This window comes from Leptonotus elevatus, chromosome 7, assembly GCF_054856555.1.
Source record: "Leptonotus elevatus isolate MCC_2025b chromosome 7, RoL_Lele_1.0, whole genome shotgun sequence".
In the NCBI taxonomy this organism is placed as follows: Eukaryota; Metazoa; Chordata; class Actinopteri; order Syngnathiformes; family Syngnathidae; genus Leptonotus; species Leptonotus elevatus.
The window spans coordinates 19,858,215-19,883,252 of record NC_141245.1 but is presented as its reverse complement, the minus strand read 5'-3'; the positions used below and the strand labels follow the sequence as shown (position 1 = coordinate 19,883,252).

Sequence of the window (25,038 nt, the reverse complement as noted above, 5' to 3'; positions counted from 1 at the left end):
TTTTATAATGAGTATTCTATATACATAAATAAAATACAAAGAAGAACATAAGAGTATAGTGAATGTTAACAAGTAGGAGAATACAAAAATAAAGTGAGTATAAAGAAATACAACTGCTTCTTGGGACTGCAAATGAGTTATAAAATGAATCTGTGAAAGGGCAACTCAAGTCATAAATTACTGAACCATTGCTGACTTTACTTAAGGGCCACGCTGCAGATTGTGTAATCAAATGATAATAATAATACATATGTACAATTGTTTTCTACACTCCTTTGTAGACTGCAGCTTTACAGATGTCTTATTTTTTTGTGCTAAAGCTACATTGGTATCATATTTTATATTTTACCACATGGAATGACTTCTTCGACTATGGGTGATGCACGGGAGGAAATACATTAAACTCTTTTGACTACTTGCCAGGCAGAGTGCACAGAGCTCATTCAGAACCACCCCATACATATATTTAGGCCATCTGTTTTGTGCTAAAGCTACATTGGTATCATATTTTATATTTTACCACATGGAATGACTTCTTCGACTATGGGTGATGCACGGGAGGAAATACATTAAACTCTTTTGACTACTTGCCAGGCAGAGTGCACAGGGCTCATTCAGAACCACCCCATACATATATTTAGGCCATCTGATAAATTTGCATATGAAAAACAGGAACTCAGACAGAGATGCAAGGACAGTATATGCCCAAGCATCAATATTATATCACTCCTCTTTATTAAATATAAAATACATTATTTAGGCATCTGTTTGGTTGGTTTTGCTTTCCCTGTTTCCAATGCAGAGTTGCTGTGCATCTGATAAATTGACACACATAATTCATCAAATAACTACTCCGCCCTATATATATATATATATATATATATATATATATATATATATATATATATATATATATATATATATAATAATTGTCATAGTTTAGTGCACTGCATCTGCCCATAAAGATTTCCCATGAACTGCAAATAAACCTAGTGGAGCTGCTAAAATCAAGACTTTAGAGGTTGTAAAAACTCATAAAAGCTATATATTGGACGCAACCTTGATGCATGACTGTAATGGTGCTACTCACTACATCTATAGGCTCATCATGAATGCAAGCATATGAACCACTGTATGCATTAAATTTGACGTTCAAGGTTAGTGCCGGCAGCTTTTCACTCGACTGTACAGGCCCTTTCATGAGGAGATCCTAGAAAATGACTGCAGCATCGGAGAGCAACGTTTAGCTTAGCCTGATTTTCTAGCTCATGCCTTTTTCTTTGGCATTTGTCTTTGTTTCTTTCTCGTAGCCAACAGCCAAAATGCAAGATGGCCGACGCCAGTTTGAGTATTAAATCTTGCTCAGTCATTGAAGTCATACTGTAGTCTACAGTTATGTTCATTTTACAGGGAAATGGGATGCTTTTAACTTTTGTACTTTACTGTAAATTAAATACAGTGTTCGTCCTTTTACAGTTGCATTGTAAATTAATTCCATTGTCATTTTTGCAGTGTGGTATGCAAAACAATTCACAGGTTGCCTTTGTACTTCCATACTATAACTATTGTTAAAAAAAAAAAATACAAATAAAAGGATGAAAACAATTTGAAATCTATCAACAGTGGGCAACTTGAGTTGTATTTACAGCCCCAATGACTGATACCGGGTCCCAATGCAGCGCAGTCAGTGAAGCAAGAGGAGAGAGGAACTTCTGTAGCATTTGGTTTCTGTGAGGGTGCAGTTTGCTTTTGATTTGTGCCTTTGGCTGGCAGAGAGGCGCAATGAGCCAAAATTGAATGAAAGCCAACACGACCTGTGAGTCGACTGAAAAGACATCACAGGGAAAACTTCCGTTCGCCGTCCTTCCATCTCATGGCAATTCCTCCCTTCTTTTTTTATTTTTCTTCCTCCCAAAATTGTTTCAGAGTGAAAATGCTACAGGGTGGAGGTGGTGGATTTGGGGCAAAATGTGCAGTGATTTGACCAATGTTTGAATCATAGGTGCGAAAGGTAAGAGGCAGCCGATGACTCATAAATGCCCTCCAAATATAGTCCACTGAAATGTTTTTATTCGGTGTGCTGTGAAGCTGCAGAGCACACGATGTCGTTTGTTTTCAATTTCAGGTCACCTTGTTAGTGTTTTATTTATATCCACAAATATTCATCTTGTGCTGAAACGGAAATAGAAAAGATTGAAGTTTAGGTTCATGTTTTTATTCTTACATGAGATTCCCATTGTGAATATGTTGTGATACTGTCACACAAATTAAAACTTTAAAATTCTCAGTGATGACATCATCTGACATAGTATATATTAATCTTACAAGAATGAAGTTGTATTATTTTAAGAAACATCATGTTATGAGAATAGTCACAATTTTAAAGTGGAAGTCAACCTTAAACATTTCTTGACAATAATATGTTATATGTGACCTCACCAGTCTAATCATGACATTCTGATTAATATTACATTTGTTTAATATGAGTTATGAAGCAAAATCCAGCCATTTTTCTCCATCTCAGGGGGCAGCCATTTTGCCACTTGCTGTCGACTCAAGATGAGATCACGGTTGCTCGGGTCAGGCAGCAACCAATCAGAGCTCACCTGTTTTCTGAAGCTACGCTGTTATTGGTTATTACCTGAGACCTGAGCAACTATGATGTCATTTGCAGCCAACAGCAAGTGGCAAAATGGCCGCCCCCTGAGATGGATAAAAACGGCTGGATTTTGCTGCTAAACTTGTATTCCACTAATGCAATATTAACCAGAATATTGTATTAAGACGAGTGGGGCTGCATATAATATATTGTTGTCAAATTATTTTTTGTTTTTGTTTTTTCGGGGGGGGGGGGGGGGGGTGACTTCCCCTTTAATGGAAATAAAGTTGCACTTTCCAAGAAACTTATATTCTTTAAAAAATAAGAATCTTAAACGAATTTTACTAGAGATAATGAAATAATTTAAGTTAATTGATAAAATAGTCATTTTTACAGAAAGTCATTAAGTTAAAATTGTGCGAGAATGAGGTTGTAATTGTTATGAGAATTTTTTTTATTTTTTTTCCAAGGGGAAAAGTTGTACCGAAATACCAAAGTACAGTAGCTAGATTGAATCTTTATTGTCATAACATTATACAGACGACAAAATTTGCTGCCACATATCGTACAATAGTTGTAATGTTATTTAGTTATTATATGAAGTTATAATTGTATGAAAACATATTTCACAAAAATAATAATTTTATATGTAACCATACAAGAGAACGGTAAAATTTTGCGTGGAAAAAAGTCTGAATCATATCGTAAGCAATACACTAATTTTAATAATAATAATAATCTTTGGAAAAAATATTTGTAATCGTATGAGAATAAAATGGACATTTTATGACAAAATCATATTTTCTTATAACCAATATTCCAGATACTATCTAACCCCTCAACTCACTCTTCAACTATTCCCTTGTGCACTTACAGGCTATACCTCACATTATTTTGTGATTTTCTAATCGATATGATCTCTCATAGGAACATTATCCAATGCAGAAAATTCTTCCTGCACCACATCAGCAGTGTAGCAGAAGGCATCATGGCCATATGAACACATTAGTTTTCAGGTCATGGAAAAAATAGGGGCGTGTCTACGTTTCTCATATGCTCAGCACAGTTTGACCAAGAAACACACTCTTCTTCCTGCTGACTCTCAGCATTATGTTTCGATACATATTCCTATAGAAACATTTCAGCCACTGGAAATACATGTGAAAATAACTGTCTTACACTTAAAATGCGTTCAATGAATTGATTTCTATAAGTTTGACCTGAGTCTAAAATATAGTCTCGTAACTTTGTGTGTGTACTGTCACACAGGAGAGTCATTGTTGTAAGCATCTGACGTGCTGGAGGAAACACAAAAACACACACATTGGGCATCTTTGTGGAGCATTAATATGAATCTATGTCGGCTGTAGGCACATAGATGGAGTCCGACTAAGCTCACATGCAACCGCACACACTTGAGCTCTGCCTTATGAATATTCATTATGTAATGGGGTCCACTCATGCATCAGTAGACATGCATAGGCCATTCTACTAAGATTTACAAGATGTGATCGTTCGGGGTCATTGCAAGGACGGCGCCATTTGCGTGACATTAACGTAACTTGTTTATTTTAAGAGAGACAAATCATAATTTTGAAAGTAAAATTAATTATTTTAATCATGACGTCTTGACTATTAAAAAAAAACTGAAGATGTTCTGTTTTTTTAAATGAGCGTTTTTATCATATTACTGAAGACATATTGTCATCTACAAAAACAGCTTTCTTGTTACAACTTATTTATTTTTACCTTTTGCTAGTTTTAAAAGGTTCTTTTGTATTTGTCTAAGTGTATTTTGCTCTATTTTACAATATTTGGTATCTGCTGCCACCAAGTGTAAAAAAAAAGAAAAAGAAAAAAAAGACGAAGGCAGTTCTGAAAGAACACAAGGCATGACGTCATTAGTGCCTATGCCCGTAATGTGCAATTTCTGACACGTGGGGGCGTCGTAACCAAATTCAACGCGACTCTGATTCAACGGAGTGATGTAATGCTCTCTCGGGGTGTGTTTTACACAGAGTAATGTATTGATAAATATATACTTTGCACTCAAGGAGGGAAAACCTTCAATATGAATACATGAATTTGTCTTGCACATAAAAGTGATGTAAAAATGTACCTAAATACGTGTTTAATTAATACTACAAAGTACTTAGACTGACTGCAAATATATTGAACTTGCATTGAAATTACCTGAACTGTACGTGTGCAGTGATTATTTTACCGCTAGAGGGAGCCCGCACGTCACTACCGCGCTTTGAGAACTATCCTGACAAAAACGTTGACAAACTTGACAACATGTGCGATTCTCATGCAACTGTAGGCCTACTAATCTGACATTTTATACAAGTAAAGGATGAACGAGGTAAAGAGTACTGCAGACAAGGAAAACAAACAAACAAACAAACAAACAAACAAACAAACAAACAAACAGGTAACAGGTTATCTTGTATCGTGTATTTATTTTTTTTATGGAAAAAAGTAAAACATTTCTTAGCGGCTTTGTATTAGCCTGAGAGAGAATTGTCCTTCCACTCTATGGTTTATCACCAGATAAATGTTCACACGCACTTGAGAAATCTGCACCATTCATGCGCAAAAGTGAGGCAATGTTTTGTTGCATGCAAAGAGCAACTACAAGTACTTTAAGAGCATTCTGGAGGGAAAACAATGACTGCTTTGAAGGTTGCGGATGAATTCGGAGAAGAAAAAAATTTGTTATTTTACCTGATTGAAAAAATTCAGGCATGTGATGTGACTCTTGAATTCCACAATTTAAGAATTTGTTGTATATTGCTGTAGGTTTAATTTGTAAATGAAGCCATTGTTTGAAATGAGGGAGTTGGGGCTGCATGTGGTTTATTATGACAGAAGTGGTGGAAAGATACCCCATAAATCATGACAACGATTTACTTTAGGATTAATTTGAGCGGTTAGCATGGCTGCCGTGACCTCTTTCACATTGCATAGCTGTGCTCATTTAGTCACTTCTCAGCGATAATGATCCTTGTAATTCGCAGAGAACACAGTGTTGCCACAATTACCTTGAAAAAGTAGCTTGACTGATTACTTGTTTTAAAAGTAACCCGTTACTTAATTAGTTACTTTCAGCAGACACCGACAACTCCGCTTAACCTAAAAAAAAATCACAACTAGTTTTGCTAATACTTTTGTGGAAGTGCTTTTTTTTTTTCAAGTAATGTATAGTGAAAGTTTTTTTTAATTAAAAATAGAATAAAGACACTTTTTGACTGTTTTTGCATTATTGTGGGTGTTATGAGCCAATGGCATCCTTCTGCTTTGATATCGTATAAATATAAACACTGTAAAATGCCCCGTATGTTACGCACCACCCCCACCCCACCTCTCAAATTTTGACAGAGAAGGAGCAGGATTGCAGAAATCTGTATGCGCGCTAATTGATTAAACTGTCTTGACGGCTGGGTTGTCTCCTACGCGCTCACCTGGCCCATTAACTTTCAATCCAATAGCGTGGCTTGGTCACACCGTTTCTCTGCAGTTAAAACACTCGCGACTTCGCAATTAATTATTGTGACAATTCTCGAAAATGGATCGCCCCTATTATACCATTAAATTGACCTTTATATATATATATATTTTTTTTTTTTTAAGAAATACTGAAAAACACGAGATGACTTTCACAGCTGCATTTTTTTGCGAGGTTCGAGAAATGAGACCTCATCAATTTAGTGTGCCTTCATGTCAGTGTTGCAACATGTCACTTTGGCTTAACTTAATTAAACCTCTCATCCAAAAAGACACATGAAGGACATGGTTAATATACTACTGTACAGAAAAGAGGTCTTCGATAGGTGGATCCTGGTATACGGATATGGATCAGCCCGGCCTGCGAAGGGGGGGGGGGGGGGGGGTACACTGTACCTATTGTACGGAATAAAAGACAATAAAAGCACACAGTTCAATGCCTAATTGTCTTACCTAACGCACACACAGAAGTGACTGGCAACGCTATGCAAAGCTTCTTGTTCATAAATTCTATGATTAATACACACTGCTTATAATCTGTGAAAGCATCCTGGCGTGAAGGATGAGGATTATATATATATTTTTTCATCTCACAAACTAATTGAAAAGGGTCGGCGTGGTGCTGCTATCGCTCACGTCCTCAGCTGAGTTATTGCCAAGCTGAGATATAACTGACGGGAGAAAGGGGAGCAGAAAAAAGAAAAAGAAAAAAGAAGGCTCAGAAGATTTAATGAACAAGCGTGTGACTGTTGAATAGGCAGGTGCTGGACTGGGCACCTGTGCATGTTTTAATAAAGATATCTGATATTAGTCAGCATTCATTGGTCCAGATAACACCTGCAGCGCGTTGCTCCTTTTGTTCAGTGATATTTTTACACTAATGACACATGAGAGGTATTCATTGAACTACATGTTTATTATTGCGGATGTAGTGATAATGAGGCAATGAGAGAGGTTTGGCCTGTATTTTATTAATTATTTTAATGTGGGAGAAATTAAATAACTTGGTTTGAATAGATAATTGCAATATTAATTAAAGGTATAATTTATTAAATTGTCCATCAGTTGATTAAATTGTTAAATATAAGCTGAAATGTTAATCATTTAGGGGGTAAAAACAAACAAACATCATCATCATATAATTATATTATTATTCATTATTTATTATATATAGATATTTTTTATTTGAATCTTACATAACACAATCATTTTATTTGCTGCCATTGTAGTATATTAAATTAATTAAATGATGAAGTCATATCTGAATCATGAATACAATACATTCTTATTTGTTTTTACAAATATAGAAAATGCAAATATTAATTATATTTAAAAATATAATATGAATAAAGTATGTTAAAATCTACCTAAATATGTAATTTTTATACAGTTTAAGATATTAAAATATTAATATAATATACAGATAATAAAAATATCACTACATGGATTCAATGTAATTATTCCAATCATAACAAAAACATTTGATTAATTATATTTCATGATTTAATTATTTTACATTTAATTACCTATTTAATTGGCTTTATATTTAATTTTAGCATAAGTTTTAATTTTTTTTGCTATATATATATATATATATATATATATATATATATATATATATATATATATATATATATATATAAAAATGTGTGTGTGTGTGTGTTAGGTGTTAAATTATTATTAATTAAAATTTTATATATATATATTAATTAATTAATTAATTAATTAACTATTCTGATGGGGCTCACTGTTGTTTAATGTTGACCTGAACTTAACTAGGGCAACATACCAGACCAGTGCACACGTAATTTGTTTTATTTTATAATTAAGGTCACCGTGTAAACCAAAGCCATCTTTCATTCTCTCGCCCAGTCCTGTTTTGTTGTTAAATAATTCAGTCAGCAAATTGGTGGATGAAAACATGCCTCAACAGGCTGCGCAGGTCCTTTTATAAGCTTAATATGATTTGTGGGAACAATTTTAGATTAGGTTTGCAACCAGCATAAATGTAGACATCAAATCACAATTGGGATTTTTTTTTAATTGCATATGAATGTCATCGTTTTTCTTATTTTATGATCTATACTGAATAAACAAGTCAGCACCATCGAGACGTCATTAGCAGTGAAATGTCATTTTAATAGAACGTTATTGTAAAGTGGAATCTAACAGCACTGGTAAAGTAGTGTAGTAGTTTTTTTCTTTGTTGTAATTTACACATCAGCAACATTTAAAATACATAGTTGAATTGCCCAACTCAATAGTCAAGTTTGTTTCCTTGAAAGGTTGAGTTCACCTAACTTTTGTTTTATTTATTTATTTGCTTATTTATTTTGACCATGTAGGTGACAATGGCTGTTTTTTTGTAGTAGTTTTTTGTGATTATCTTCATTTCAGTTTCTTATAGCAAGAGGCACAGTATGTGTGTACACTCTCTGTATACATATATAATCATATAAGAATTCATTGTAAATATGAACAATCTGAAAGAGTCACTTTGGAAGTTTTGGGACATTTTCCCAGACACCCGACAAGACATGGTGGCCCTCCCGGCGGGTGCCTTTCATCTGGATTTTAGGAGATGAAAGCTTAGTTTATGCAAGCACCCCCCCCCCCCCCCCCCTCTAATTAATATGCAGATGTGTCCTGTTCCATCGGGAATTTAATGCTATTTAGAGGAATTCTGGTTATGTCCTCAAACACGCACAAAGATGCACTCGGTCTCTTCACCAGCACGACCCATGATGCTTTTTAACATGTTCTTCAGCCAATTGAGCAATCAGACGCTGCTGTCAGTGAAATGTCGGAAAATTGCTAATTATTTCTGTTATGCGGGGCCATAACACTTGAAGTTTAATAGTTTTTCAGCACTCTTGGAGTTTTTTTTTTTTAATCCATAGAAAATGGCAACAGGTGCATATTATTATTGTAGGTCCATCCATATAAGCAAATTAGTTTTAATCCAATGCATTTTGTTTTTGTTTTTGTTGCTTTTATTATACTGAAAGTAAAACTAAATGCTAATCGGGTTATATTGCAGATAAAATGTTACTGTCAGGACTGGTAGCACTTTTAGATTTAGACTTAATTGGTCATGTCTATTCGGTTTATACCAACGTGGCTGCAGCTGGGCGACCATATGGTAATAACAGAAATCTTGTCATAATTGTATCTGTTTGGGTTTCAATTCCATCGAAAGTGAATTTGTTTCATTTTTAACAGGAGAAAAATAAACTCAACATAACGTCAAATCAAGGCAGTGATCAACATTGCTTAGATCAGATTCTTGAATGTAATATTTGTTTTCCCATTCACTACCATTGACCATCAGAAGAGCACTACTACATCAATTAATGACGTGCTAAAAAGTTGTGCTAAAATGAAATATAAAGCAAATTAAATAAGTAATTAAATGTACAGTATATGAATTAAATTGTGAAATATAATTAATCATGTTTTTGTTATAATTGAAATAATGACATTGATCCTGGCATGTAATGATATTTTTTATTATCTGTATATTAATAATTTTATATCTTTAACTTTATTTATGGACAAATGTAAACATTTAGGTAGATTTGACCATACTTTCTGATTCTGCTCCACTGTAAATTTCAAACTTAAAACAACTTTAGCAATGCACAGCCACCAGTAGGTGGCATCGTTTCTCCTTTTTAGATCAACAAAGGCATGAGCACAATTTGTGAGTCCACCGTGAGAAACTGCTGCATTTTGTGCAACGTACCTTTTTTTTTCTCTTGTTGATTATAAAATGGAAAAAGGCAGAATCAAATTTGTTTGTTTTTTTACTCGTAAAAGGAGGATTGATGAGGCCTGACATTCTGTAATCTTCAGCAAAAACTATGCTGCGCTAAAATACTTCCAGTGTTCATTCTGCTTTCAAATTTACAGTGCCAAACAAATTGGACAATTTATTATTATTATCATTTTAAACTTGCAAAATAGCAAACTGTGAACCCCCGATGGATGGGGATTACCGTATTCAAGCATGTGTGCTATTCGAGGAAATATTGTATTTGATGCAGCACTAAACTAATTCCAGGATACATTTTATGATACTTAATGCAAATAGACCGCATTTGAACAGGACTGGTGATGTTGATGAGGAGTGATACTCGACTTTATTTTTGTTAAAGTGGTGCATGTGAGACGGAGACCGCAGTTTATAGAATTAGATGGATCACTTGAAGCAAATACACGTGGGGGGTTTACAAGTCGATAATCGTCCTGATGATCGCCAAATGGCTTCAAGAGGCCTAAAAAATGCAAAGTGGGAGTCCGAGAATGTTCTAATGTGCAGTAGGTGGCATGACAACAATCGTTTTTTTTATTGTCTACAGTTCACAGCCACTGACTTGTCTTACTAGAAAGTGTATAGGAAATTCAAAATGTGTATTTGTGCAATAGAGGTAGCATACCTGCTACTGGTGCACGTGTTTCGCACATCAAAGGCATCAAGAATTGATGACCTATGGTGTTATTTTTGGAATATCATTTCCTGGGTTGGTGGGGATATCGTGAAAGGGAAGGATTTTATAAAAGCCGTTTCACTGTATGACGTCGGAAACATATTTATGTGACATTTTTGGCACATTATTTATTCCATCATATGAGTGTACAGCACATATATTATACATGACATATATGGTGGCAAAGACCCTTTTAGGGTCTCTAAGGCAGTGTTTTAAGTATAATTTATTTCAGATGTGAGTTTGTTTCTTATTTTTGTTTCTTTTGCGGCCACATTTGATTCTGAAAATAAACAGGTGCTGCATGGGCCGGATAAAATAGATTGTATTTTCCTTTTGAAATTACCATTAAATTATAATTTAGCTTTTTAAATAAAATTATTATTTATTCACAATCAAACAAACAAACAAACAACTATATAGATAAATGCTCATCTTCTCTCCTTGATCTGGAGAATCTGACCATGTGGAGCAGGTGGAGACCGCCAGTAGGCCACTGGTGGAACTGCAGGCCATCATCATAATGACTGTCACAGTTTGGACATTGAGGAGACTCTGCAGGATTTTTAAAAGTATTTATTTATTGTTTTGCCATTTTATTTGTTGTGTTTTATGTTTGATCTACAGCAATTTGTTACAGCTGAGCTGTTTATCAACGTTACTATAGATAACGTCTAGCAAAAATAAGACGAAACTTTAACCTCTTTGCTATTGTCGAACATTGGTGTGAAAAGTTGAACTTTAGATTTCAAATTCAGATAAGTCTATCCCCAAGTGCCTGTAATGCCGCCGACCTGAAAGTCCTATTTTGGGTTAGCGTAGCCAAGCATTTTCCGTCTGCTCTTTCCAATGCTTGCTACTAGGCCACTGATCAAATGCATCCAAATCAGACTGGAATAAGTCACTGACATCATCTTAACGACTACAATAAAAGGACATTTTGGAAAGATCTTTACACAAAAAATTGCAGTAGCGAATCAAAAATAATTGATAAAAGTAAGAAAAACCTTATGACTAAGTATGGATCCTTGAGGCACACCAGCGCTTAATGTTCAAACCATGAATTATTTTACAGGAGCTTACAATAATATAAAATATTTTTTTTAGGAGTATAACCTCTGGATCATTATTTATTTTTTCAAGCAATATGTAACATTTTGAGAACCACTGCTACGTGCTTACTGAGCAGGAGCCTCGTGAACTTTTTTGGTAGTGCTCTACTACATTTGTCTGTTGTAAATTGTACACACCTATTCCCGCGTATTATCTTCTAATATTTGTGCATGGGGGGTGGGAATTGGTTGGTGGGGGTCACTTGCAAGTCTCTGATTCAATTATTCTTCCCTTCACAACAGGAGCAAAACATTTTCATGGTGAACGGTTTTTGCCTAAATAGATTAGCATCTCAAATAATTCAATTTCCGCTAATTTGATTGATTCCCTTAGCAAGAGGAGGAGTGGGGAGCGGGTGGAGCGGGGAAGAAATCTTAATTTAATACCATTGCATTTCTAATCAAACATTAAAACCAAGAAATAGACCCGGGCGAGAAAAAATATTTTATTGTCACTTTTCACACTAATTGAAAAAGCCCCGAGTCTGTGTGTGGCTACTTGGACATGCTACCAAAGCAAAACACAAGAAAAACAATCCGACGGAATGATTGATGTCTACGTCACCCAATAGTGCGTCAACAGTCAGGCAAAGGCCGTCCAATCCGACAGGACGGGGAGGCGGGACTTAATTTGGAACCAGTGTTTCCAAAAGGTACGAGCTGACTGATGGCTGAAATGACACTTAATCACATAAATAGCCCGCAGGCCTATATGCGAAAATATAGCCCAGGAATGGTGGGACATTGTGATTTTCTAGGAAGGTGGAAGTGATCATTTGAAAATGTAAGCACTTTGAAAGATTGATCAAATCTTGATTTTACTCTATTTGCCTATATTTGAGGAACGGGCAGCAGTGCATCCAAGAGAGACGTTGAAACTAACCAATATCAACATTGATATCAATATTTGGATGGATCTGTCCACCACTTATGCTCATCTTCAGCTGTTTTGCAGGCTACTCAGCCATCCTCCGCTCAGACATAAATTGTGTGAGAGTAACTGTGGTGGGCCATTACTACTGAGGAGCCAGATGAAGCCGTTCAGTCATCTGATCCATTCCTATCCATTATTCATCCTGCTGGGTCCAGGAACCCTATTTCTATTCTCTTCCATTTTGTTACAGGAATTTCAAAAAAAAAAAGTTATCCAGGAGAACAAAAGCAATTGTCACACTAAAAGGCCTGCGGGGAAGGAAAAAAAAAGTTTTGACCGGCAGCCTCTTGCTTAGCAATAGCCTACTTTGTAGCGGCCTGGCTGGGGGCTGCATAACTACATTTACATTGTTACGAAACGAGTGCGTTTTTCAGGTATGTGTGCTTGATCGGATTTTTCTTTTTACTTGGACTCTCTACATTCGAAAACATTATATCTGCACTTTGTACTCGTTACTTTGTCGTCACAGGCCCACTGTACACACTTGCAACATCCGCCAATGATGACTCAACATAAAAAAGTACACCGCAGTTAAGATCTTGTCTGAGTGATTGAGTGATTGATTGGAGGAATGTGAACCAGGGAGCATTATCGACGATGACGCACACATTTGGGGAATCGAGTTTCCCCCATCCATGGTGTTATTTAAGAGAATTGTTTGATGTGGGAAAAAACATACAAGGATGTATTTTTATTTTTTATTTTTTTACCATTAGACAATTTAGCAGTTCACAACTTTAGAAAAGGTTGTTTTGATAGCATAAAATTGAAGCCAACACTTTCTAGCTCGAACATGCAACATGATGCGTAATTTTTTGTCTTTCTTTTTTTCCAGTTTGTCATAAAATGTAGCAGAATAAAAAAATACTGAGGTCTTATTATAAGCAGCCAAACATTTGCTCATGTGATATTTGCATCAATATACACCTATATAGTATATGCCATTTGATAAATGGTTATTATATATATATATATATATATATATATATATATATATATATATATATATATATATTTTTTTTTTTACATGATTTTATTGTTCACAAGAAGTTTGATATAACAAGTGCCCCTGAAATTGCTGTCCACCCGCTTTAGAAACTGATGGTTTCAGTCATCATTTTGTCTTTCTTCACAGTCGGCTGAAACAGTTGTCAGTTGCAGAATAAATATTTACAACTATATTTCATAATTTCCATCATATCTGAATAGTTGGATATCGTCAACATTAATATGTCCACTCAGTCATAGTGAAATATGATCAGTAAACATTTCAGAAATTAGAAATACATTTGGTAAAAAGAACACAATCCGCTTGCTAGCTGACGCTAACGTTAGCGCAAACGTTAGCCAAAAATGTCCACCATGTCAGCAAACTCACATATTATCCCATTTCAATTAAAAACTTGACCAATAAGCTTGAGTGCAGCATTTTTTTCATTGTGACAAGTTATATCAAAACCTTTATTGTTTGCAATTGATAGTTGTTGTTCTCTTCCTGTACCTAAGCACATTTTAAAGTTTGTACTTGTTACTTTTACTAAAAGATGGAAGTTGAATCACAACTTCTCATTTTACCCAAATATCCAAGTAGAGTGTGAGTACTTTTACTCCCTTTGGCGGTATGTGCGTGTGTGTAATGTTAAAAACACCTTGTGGAGACATTGAGTGAATGAGTGGCAGGCAGAACCGGCAACTGGCAAGCCGCCACAGATAATAACATCTGAAATAAATTTGATGTGCGCAATTCAATCTGTATGGAGAGAGAGAGGGAGAGAGAGAGGGAGAGAGAGAAGAGAGCGAGCAGTGAACTTGTAAATGCTATCTGCTCATCCATGGAATGAGGACTGACACGGCGGGCCCCGCCGAATAGATTGCGCAATTAGCGGCCCTTTGTGGCGTTTGGATGCGTGGAGATCGTCACGCTCCCCCAACGTTTCCAATTCCCAGTGTGCTAACTTTTATGAAAAGATGACACATTGTGTTAATTATTCTCGGAGTTTGTTGCGATTCGACTGTGATCCAGGCCTCTGTTTTATGTTAGAACTACAGCAGAGGTGCATTTTTAAAGTGTAATATCCCAGCAAAAGACAGGGGGCAGTCTGTAGTTACTTTGAGCATGATAGGTGGCCATTCAAACATCCTCACTTCCCGCCATATTTCCATTTTCACGTTTCACTTCTTCTTTTTTTCTTCTTTTTAATAAAATAGCAGTTTGTCTTTATTGATAGACCACCGGTCACTTGATTAGTTACGCCTCCACAATGTAATGACAGCCAATACAAATATTGTTGATACTAATGCTCATGTCATAGATGTGTTGATATTACAGTAGCACATCCATTATTGTGGTTGTGGAGCTGCACTGAATCATATTCAGAGGTGTTTCAATATGTCTGATCATTTAGATTACATATTAGAAACATATGTACAGTATATATGTACATATGGGGTATACAGTATATATCCGTATTTACACTCCGAAAACAGTTGCGTCAAAAATAACCCAATTATGGATTTTAAAAAATGGACCGATCCACTTTATGGATTTATGGCATTTTCTGGGTTGTTTTATACAATTATTTTTTTTTTAACCCAATTAAAGGATCTGACCAACATTTATGAGTTGTTTTATGCCGAAAGACACATTTCTTACCTCAAAGTTGGGTTGACCCAAGTAGAGGATTGGTCCATTTTTGACCCAACTGTTTTTAGAGTGTATTTATGTCTATTCTTATGTGATATATAACACAAATGGATACAGTATTATATATGTAATCAGTCCTTCTCAAATAGGGGGGTGGGGGGTGAGGTTAATGCCAGGCAGGGGCATAAATTACCCCAGAGAAAGTTTGTTTTTTGTTTTTGCCATGCTAGAATAAAGTGTAATTGCACATCCACCACAGCAGGTGGCTGTGGTGCTGTCATTTAACTTCAGCCAATATAATGATAATACAACTACTACTAATAATAATAATAAAGTAATAAATTGATATATAATAATTTTTTTCTTTATTGTGAATAAGAATCCATGCATACAGAAGTGTTCTTGTCATAATTATTGACTATTTACTGTTATGGCGGGAGGGCGCAAAAGGTGTTCTTCCCCAGGGGGCCGTAATAGTAAATAAATGAAAAGCACTGATGTGTATACTGTATTGTGTAAATATATTTTTCACCTACATACACACAAACAACTTACGTCATAAAAACAATGTAAGAAGTATAATAATAATATAGTCTCAAAAAATATAAGCAAAAAAGATTATATATATATACAGTATATATACATATTACTTTATGCTTACAGTTTACATTACACTCCCAACTTTTATTTCATCAATACAACACAAGAATAGTCTACGTGTGCAATGCGGGCAGAGTCCTGCTTGCCTTTTGCAACATAATGCAGAATGCTTGATGATGGCACACTCAACGTTTGATCCCTCCTCCTCCTCCTCCCACCGCCCGTCCCCTCCTCTCTCCCCTCCCTCTCCTCTCTTCTCCTCATGGGTGCACATTTCCATCCCGTGGCCCTCTCTAGGTGATCTAACACCGCCAGTCTCCAGCAGGTGTCCAACATGGCGAGCACGGCAAGCGGATCTCTCGCTCCCTCCCTCTCTCTTGTCGTGATTTCAATGGTCTTCTTCCTCAAAGGTAAGTTATCATGCATTTGTAGTCGCAATGTTTACCACGCAGCTCCTAAATAAAAAAATAAAATAAAAAAATAAAAAGTCGGAGGGTTGGTGTGGAAGAGCGCAAAGGGGGGGGGGGGGGGGGGGGGGGTGTTGGCACAAGTTGTTCGCGCGCAGCGATGGCGCACGACAGTCCTCTGGCTTTTTCAGCGTCTTTCTCGTTCGCACTCTTCCGCGCCGAGATCGGAGTGCGCGACGATGCCACAACGTTCGTCCCAGCTCTTGCCGCATCCCGGCTGTCAATTCGGCGTTGCTTTGAAGGGTGTTGTCGTGAGTTACGGCGCGACGCTATGCGAAGTGCGTGCGGGGGGAAAGTAGCGCACAATTGTAGCGCAGTTTGAATCAAGTTGAACGTCCTGGAATATGCCATAACATGACAGTCTTAACTGTACACGCAGGCAGAAAAAAACGCGCATTGCAGCTGCGTTTCTACTCACCGTGTCCTCCTTTAAGTGTGTGTTTAACAACTGACATGTCTGTGCATGAATCAGCGCGTGCACTTTCACTGGCTGCCTGCTCGTTCCCCTGCAAAAGATATCCGCGGTTGCAACAGAGTTGCATGCGTCAATGTGTACGTGTGTGTGTGTGTGTGTGTGTGTGTGTGTGTGTGTGTGTGTGTGTTTAATGTGTGTGTGAGATACCCCTGCTGACACCGGTGGCGAATGTGTAGCGTGTAAAATGTCAGCATGCCGCTGGGTTCGATCACGCGCAGCGGTGTGTTTTGTGTTGTTGTTGCTGCTCTTGTCACTTCCTGGCTGGTGCAAAAAATGGAAAGCATATAATTTTTTTTGAATTGGATGTGTGGTTGAGGGGGGGGGGGGGGGTGTCTTTGGCTGCCAAAGTTGCAGTGAACGCATCAACAGGTCCTCTGAAGCGCGGGAAAACGGATGTTTGTGTGTGGAAGAACAACGTGGCCATATATGAAGTACATACAGTAGTTCCCCTCCACAGTGCAAGGTGGAGCATAATACTATTTATTTATTTATTTATTTATGCAATAAAACTGAAATAAAACTGCTTATAGTAGGAATAAACATTTTGTTAGCAAGTCATCTCAGATCAGACGCGATTCACGCAAATTCAAGAGGTCATGACTATTTGGACTTGTTTGCTAACCAAAACACCAGCACTGAAGCACATAAACAATCTCTTTGGCGAATGATGTGTTCCCACACAGTCAGTGTTCAAATGTGATCTTACCTTCTGTAGCAAATGGCATGAGATCACTTTTCAATTTAAGATCAATTGATGCCTCCCTCAAATAACACCTCAATGTTAGTTGTGAGACACTTGTTGAACCTATTTGAACTCTGTTGCAGGCAGAAACAGCAGCTTGAGTCAGCAATTAAAAGAAACAAAAAATGCCTCCCTGGATAACTCGTTTTTCCCCACCAGAAAGAAAAACAGGGAGTAACTGTTAGTTGTTAGACACTTAGAACTATTGAGAATCAATAGAGAAATCAGCATGTTAAATCATCATTTTGAGAAAAATAGACGCCTCCCTCAAATCAACACCCTTTTCCCCCATCAGAACAAGAAACAGGCAGCAACTATAAATGTCTTAGCCCATCAATGTTGTTGCTCACACACGGATATTAACTTCTCCTATTTGAACAATTTTGCTGACCAAAACAGCGGCACGAAAGCCCAAGCCGTGTGTTTATAAATGTGTTTTGCATGCAATATTAAACATAATCGTTTACACGGAGACATCTTTTACAATTCCAGCAGACTCTGAAGTGCGAGCCGGAAAAACTAAATGCCTCATTTTCCCCATCAGGGTAAACAAAATATGGTCTATCTTCATGCTAACCAAAACAGCAGCACCAAAGCAATCTCTTGGATGAATTAAAGTGTGTCATATGCGTATTAAATATGATCTTAATTTATGCAAATGGTGCATCTTTAATGACCATTACCCTATATGTAGACCCTGACATGTAGTCACTCATCAATTTCAGATAAATGAATGCCTTCCTCAAATAGACGCCTCAAAAAAAATCTGCTAATCACAGTCATCATGTCTGTGTTATCATCTGCATTCATGTTTACATCCCAGCCACTTCTTGCTTCACTTCTTCACTGTCACTTGACATCAATTATCACATCATGGTGTGACGGCATGATTGACTCGTGGTTAGCATGTCTGCTTCACAGATTTGCAGTTCTGGGTTAGAATCTATTCACAGGTCCTTGGGTCACCCAAAATAATATTGTAAATAAAGGCCTCACCCATGTCCAATTGAGTAAATAAACACGCCTGGCCATGATGACATATTTTCGAACCCAACAAGTAAATGAATTACCGCGCTCTTAATCTTAAAACCCCATTTCTTTGGACGCCACAGTGTACCTAATGAATTGTCCTGCGAGCGTATCCACCATGGCCGCCGTCTCACAGTGATTGTTTTCCTTCAGCTTGTATTTCACAGTTGCTGATTGTATTATGCATTGAATTGGAGTGGAACCGCATTCAGAGTTGTCTTACCCTCCGCTCCCCACCTTCCCTTCCTCGCGTTAATTTAATTAACCTCATAGTCAAAGGGAATAATGTATTATGTATGCGCCATGCCGCACAGTCGGTAGACTCGTATTCGGACCTACGCCAGCTGGCTGGATGCAGACGAACAAAACAACAACCTTTAGGCTCGAACGATCTACTTTGGTAGAAGTACAGATAGTCAACTAAAATCTCTTTGCATCAAGCAGCAGTTAGAATAAACAATAATAATAATTAACAATTCATCTTAAAAAGAGACTTCAAGATGATCATTGCTACTCCCACTTGAACAATTGCACATTGTGCATTTCAAATAAACACATTATGAACTTTGAAGTCCATTTAGCTCAATGCTAACAAACAATACAACACGCCATAGATTGGCTAACAAATAGCATGTTGTGGTGGGCACCACGTGATATTGACATTATTATTTCCTAGAAATGTGATCATTTGAAAAAGTGAACTGTGGCAGAGATTTAGAGGAAAAGAGGTTGCATATTGATAATGATCTGTTTTGTAATTACTGTGAGGAATCATTTACATGATCAGTGTCTTCACATAAATGAATATGATTATTAATAACGAAAAAAATAACACTATTCAAGGTAATTTGAGCATTTTTTTTTCTTCAGAAGTATCAAACTTACTGAGTCAGTTGTGAAACTATTCTACCTGTTTGTCTCTGCTCTGTATTATACCGCCCCCTGCTGGCTAATGTGCACATACCAGAAGGAGCAGCTCAATGTCCATTGATTTGAAGTGAAAAATGTGGCAAAAACTTTACATTATTTTTAATCATGTCATTACTATATGTTTGTATAGTGCAATACCGAATACTTCAGTATAATTTTCACGCATGTTTTGAGCACAAATATAGCTAGCTAGCACAAAAGTAGCTAGCTAGCTAACTCTTAACATGTGAAGTGTATAGTAACATGGCTCTTTGTGTTTTTGTTTTGAGCACAAAAGTAGCTAGCTAGCACAAAAGTGGCTAGCTAGCTAGCTCGTAACATGTGAAGTGTATAGTAACATAAAAAGCCTTGTTACTATCAGAGGTGGGAAAAAAGGGAGTATAGCTACTAGGGAATACTTTACTGTACTTCAGTAGACTTTTCACACATGTTGTTTTGAGCACAGAAGTAGCTAGCTATTTAGCTCTTAGCATGCAAAGTGTATAGTAAGTAACCTGGCTTTTTATGTTACTATATGTAACATGGCTTTTTATGTTACTATACACTTCACATGTTAAGAGCTAGCGAGACAGCTACTTTTGTGCTCAAAACGGCGCTCGTGAAAAATTTACCGAAGTACAGTAAAGTATTCCCTAGTATACTCCCCTTTCCTCCCACCACTGATTTAAACTGATGCTGCCACTGGATTATGGTAGACACACACCGGTAAAAGAGTGCTTAATACCAGATTACAATTGCTAATCATGTGCTTATCATGACCCGTCACGTCGCTTCCTCCCCTCGGGGGGAGGGGCCTTCGTATTAGACAGCTTCATGTGAGAAAAGGTAGCCCGCTTATTGTCGCTTTGAAGCCATTCGCCAGGCCTGAGCGATGGCGAAGTGGATCAATGCCGAGCTGTCACCGAGCCCGCGGGCGCCGCTGCTGAGGGACGCCGTCTCAGAGAAACAAAAGGAAACATACAGTTGTTACGCGTTGGGGGGAGGTGTAACGGCGGTGTGGTTGGCCCGCCAGCCTGCCGCCGTCTGGCAGCCAGCCGTTTGCCAGCGTGAGTGATCGGCGGCGGTGTCCGTCTCGCTCTTCTGTTCCCTCGGTGATGATACAAGTGTTGAGATCACTCAGATTGACTTCTTGTTGTGGTGGCGGGAGCCTCACATCGTATTATTTAGAACACGCCGTGACAGGATTTGTTGTTAAAAGGACGCACGCAGATTCGATTTTTTAGTAGTCTGCCATCTGACAATTTGTTGTTGATAAAAAATATGGGTATTGTTCATGAGCTGATTGTTTTCGTTTTTTTCGTCTGTCTGAATGTTCTCAATGCCTGTTTCCTGGCCAGTTCCATAGGGACGGGATTTTGACATCAGTCTGTCGGACGGACTGTCGGACTGTCGGACTGTCAAACTGTCAATGAGGCTATTGGTCGGACTGTCGGTTGGACTATCAATCCGACAGTAGGTCAATTGGTCTGTCGGTTGCGCAGAGGTGGCAAATCCAGGTCCAGAAAGGAAAAACCCTGCCGCAGTTTGCCTTTAACCCCTGGTGCTAGCTAGCTAGCTCCCTAGCTAGCTTCCCGGGTACTTGTTTACCTGGTAGGGAGCTAGCTATGCTAGCATGAGGGGCTAAAGCCAAACTGGGACAGTTGGATGGTGCTATGACTCCTACGTATATTCTTGTCTTGAAAACAGACATAGTATGCAGAATTAAATCTTTAATTGCTTGTATACAAATAGTTTGGAGTGCTTGTCCACCATCAAGTGTGGAACTAGAAAACCTCAATCCCAAGAATGTGCGTGAGAGCAAACTGTCCAGAATTTTGTTGAATTGTGTGAATAGCCACTGACTTACATTACACCCCCCCCCCCCCCCCCACCACCACCACCACACCCCAAATGGGTTTCTCCGCCCATGACTTGGAAGCTTGTCCAGGTGGAGTTCAGCCATTTTCAAGCGATGAAATTCTTATCATGTCAAAGGCAAAAGATAAAAACCTACAGCCTTAGAAGCACACATTTACTTTAACTAACAGCCTTATTGACATTACTGGATACAGCGATACAGACACTAATTAAAAAGTAGTTTGGTGATGAAGTGCTGCCTCCACGAGTGAAAAAAAAACAATCCATGCTTTTATTGTCGTTGGGGCAGCTTGCATATGTTTTTTTTAAGACTTGGAACTCAACAAGTAGCTCAGCCTTACAATAGAGGAGGTGTGGCCTCATTTGCATGAGACAGGCCCGCCCCCTCAAACCAGGATCATTTCAGTGACGCTAGAGAAAGAAGCTAAAGGGAATAAGTACGCGAAACAGAGTAACTGTTTTCAATCATAAAAAAAAACGGTCTCCTTTGAATTAAAAAGGTAAAAACGTAAAACGTAACGTAAAAACATAAAACGTAACGTAAAAAAGTAATTTGTCATGCAGTAGACAAAGCCAAACGGAAGCAGAGCAAGTATGTGACTTAAAAAAAAAAGAAGACACATTTTATTTTTGCCGTCGCTTGGTTAATAATTCACACACCTTACTTCATAAAAAGACTCTTAATTCCAGCATGATGATAATAACCCTGCACTTAACGGCCCGTTGATAGTGCCCACGTGTGAGCTCTGTGCATGAGATCACCACACTACATCATTTGTAACAATAATTCGCTCTTCTATTTAAAGAAATTGAATTTATTGCTCATTAAATTTACATTAAACGGCTTAATAAGCTCCTCCCCCCCAACCCCCTCTCACTAATTGCTAGATAATGCATGGCTCTACATAATGTGCTGCTAACTAATCTTATTATTGGAAGGGAGCTTCGCATAGAGAAGTGGAAATGACCGGATACTTAGTCAAGAGTCATTCATTCGTATCACCTTACACAATCTCGGCTTCTTTGTTTACGCTGATGTTTCTCAACTATTATTGGGTCAAGTGACTGAAAAATGATCGATATTGTCAATCTCAATCACGGCTATGCAGTGGTGTGGTGGTTCATGGAGAAGTGGGTATACTCTAAATTTTCACTTTATTTTTTATTTTTGATTGATTTTAAAAAAAAAAGTAGTCTAGAAAACCGTCCTGTTTTAGGAACGATCTGTCATTTGTACTTGCTCACAATAATAAGATTATCATGACGGATTAAGAGCAGTTTGTGGTAACACAAGCAGCCTGAATTAATGAAAATGTATTTACCATGAGGCAAATGTACAGTATAAATAATGTAAAACAATATTTAGGGGGGAAAGAACAAAAATAGTGAAAAACTGTCACTATTAGACCTCAATATTTATCTTAACTCATTCACTGCCATTGACGACTATAGACGTAAAAAAATTGTGTGAACTATTTCTATTAGTTTAACATTTTTTTCCATTTCATTTCATTTTTTATAAAAACCTAGAAAAAAATTGTATTGTAAATGTATAACAGATTTGTGATTAATCGTGAGTCAACTATTGAAGTCATGCGATAAATGACCAGATGAGGCAGATGAGGTGAACCATGGTTTCACTATCCATGAGTAAAAAATTGGTTACTCATATATTACTGAACGGTGCGCATCAGGGGAGGATTTAGAAGTGGGTATTATTTGCAATGCTGACTGAAAAAGAAGTGGGTATACGTTAATCAACCCCTGTATGTATTAAATTCATTGCCAAAGATGGAAACTAAGGACATTTTTCGCTGTATTTTTTTCTTCTAGTTTTAGTTAATTTTGTAAATGTAAAATCTAGTTCCAGTTAGTTTTAAAATTTTTGTTTGACCATTTGAGTTATTTTATTAGTTTTCGTCAATTGAAATAAACTTGATTGAGCACATCGTCGCTGCTATGTCCAAATTTTCCCTCCATTTTTCCATTTTTGGGATGTCTGCGTTCAGTTTCATCCCTAAAACATAAAAATGCAAAAATTGAAAAACAAAATGGACATAAGTGTTTTTCAAATGTAAAGCATATCATCGCTGATATGTGTAAAAACACTTATGCCTATTTTTTTCAATTTTTTTCATTTTTATGTGTTTGGGATGAAACTGACTGCAGACATCCCAAAAACATAAAAATGAAAAAAAAAAGGGAAAAAATGCTCATGGGAACCTTACAAAATAAACTTCCTGGACCGCCGAGTGTAATTTGAAAATTCAGCAATTTGTTATGTTTTTGGGATGAAACTGACTTCAGACGTCCCAAAAACATAAAAATGAAAAAATTGGGAAAAAATGGACAAAGGTGTTTTTCACATAGCGCCGACGATATGTTTTACATGAGAAAAAAAATCTCATGGCACACCTCCAAAAAGTCAATACACGCATTAATTGTGTACTATACTAGTGAAAGCTCATTTAATTATTCTGTGTGTTATTTTACGTCTCTCGTATCTAGCTCAATAAAGACAAGAAATAATATTTGGACCCCTGAAGTAAAAATTTCCCCAAGACCCGCTGATCTTTAACGGCACACCTTTTTGAGGATTACTGATTTACACCATAAGCGTGTCTGTACACTCGCGGAGAAATCCAATAAAATTGATCAGGGCTGCAAAGGTTTCTCACCACTCAAAGCAAATATGAAGTTTTCAGGTCAGCGATGGGAGCGAGTTAGACAGTTTGTAAAGAAGAGTTCATTACGGGGGACCCGTGTGCGGGGTGGGGAAAACAAGTCCTTGAATGTGAAATCACTTTTACTTCCTGCAAGGTCAGACAAGTGCCGCAGTTAACTCTGAGTCACGTCGTAAGCAAACAAAAAAGAACAGGAAAAAAAATAGCGGCAAAACCTTGAGAATCCTCTTTCTGACGTCGAAATGTAGAAAACAGTCAATTAGGACAAACGGAGAAGATTTTGAGGCCTTGTGGACAAAAGCCTCCATTCATAACTATGTCGTGTTAATGAGGAAGACAAGAATCAATACCGCATTGTTTTCCCGCTTGCTCTCACCCAATTGGCCACGGTGGCCGCAACGCTAACAATCGGGAGGGAAAACTGGAAATGCCGCCGTCTGGTTTTGAATGGGACACGCAGGGCGCATTAGTATGGCTGACGGAGCAATCACAAGCCACCATTAAAGGCGGCCGAGAGAGACCACTATTTTCTCTTCCTTGTGACGCCAAACTCATTTTCGCCTCGTGCGTTTACAAACACGCGATTGGAATCCGCCTCGCGTCTCTCGCCGTTATTTTAAGGAATGATCTCGACGCTTTCCGGATGGACGCGTCTCAGTCGGCGGCGCCGCGTTGGAGGCTGCAATCACATGCCGCTCGTGGTGCAAATGAGTGGTTTGCGTGGAACATTTGCAGCGTCTCAACCTCTGGCTGCGGCAAAATTACAGATTCATCCCGGCGACGGGTTCACTGCTCATGGGAACCTCACAAAATAAACTTCCTGGACCGCCGAGTGTAATTTGAAAATTCTGCAATTTTTGGATCTTGTAGAACGTGGATGCAGGGCCAGTTTAGTTCGTACCCGATGCGCCCAACATCCGCTTCTCCAAACTGTCATATACGTTTGTAACCATTTTAAACGTTGAATA

At 37.6% G+C, this 25,038-nt stretch overlaps 1 protein-coding gene across 3 annotated transcripts in view; it reads left to right on the top strand.

Annotated features, from left to right (window-relative positions):
* Positions 1 to 16,149: 16,149 nt before the first annotated feature.
* Positions 16,150 to 25,038, top strand: part of cadm1b (cell adhesion molecule 1b) — a 186,266-nt gene continuing 177,377 nt past the window's right edge. The window contains exon 1 of one of the 3 annotated variants that reach the window (XM_086080310.1): positions 16,150 to 16,296. In XM_086080310.1, coding sequence (XP_085936436.1) covers positions 16,221 to 16,296 — 76 coding nt within the window. In that variant the 5' untranslated portion in view covers positions 16,150 to 16,220. The remainder of the gene's footprint in view (positions 16,297 to 25,038) is intronic. The other 2 variants (XM_086080308.1, XM_086080309.1) reach the window with 2 other exon arrangements.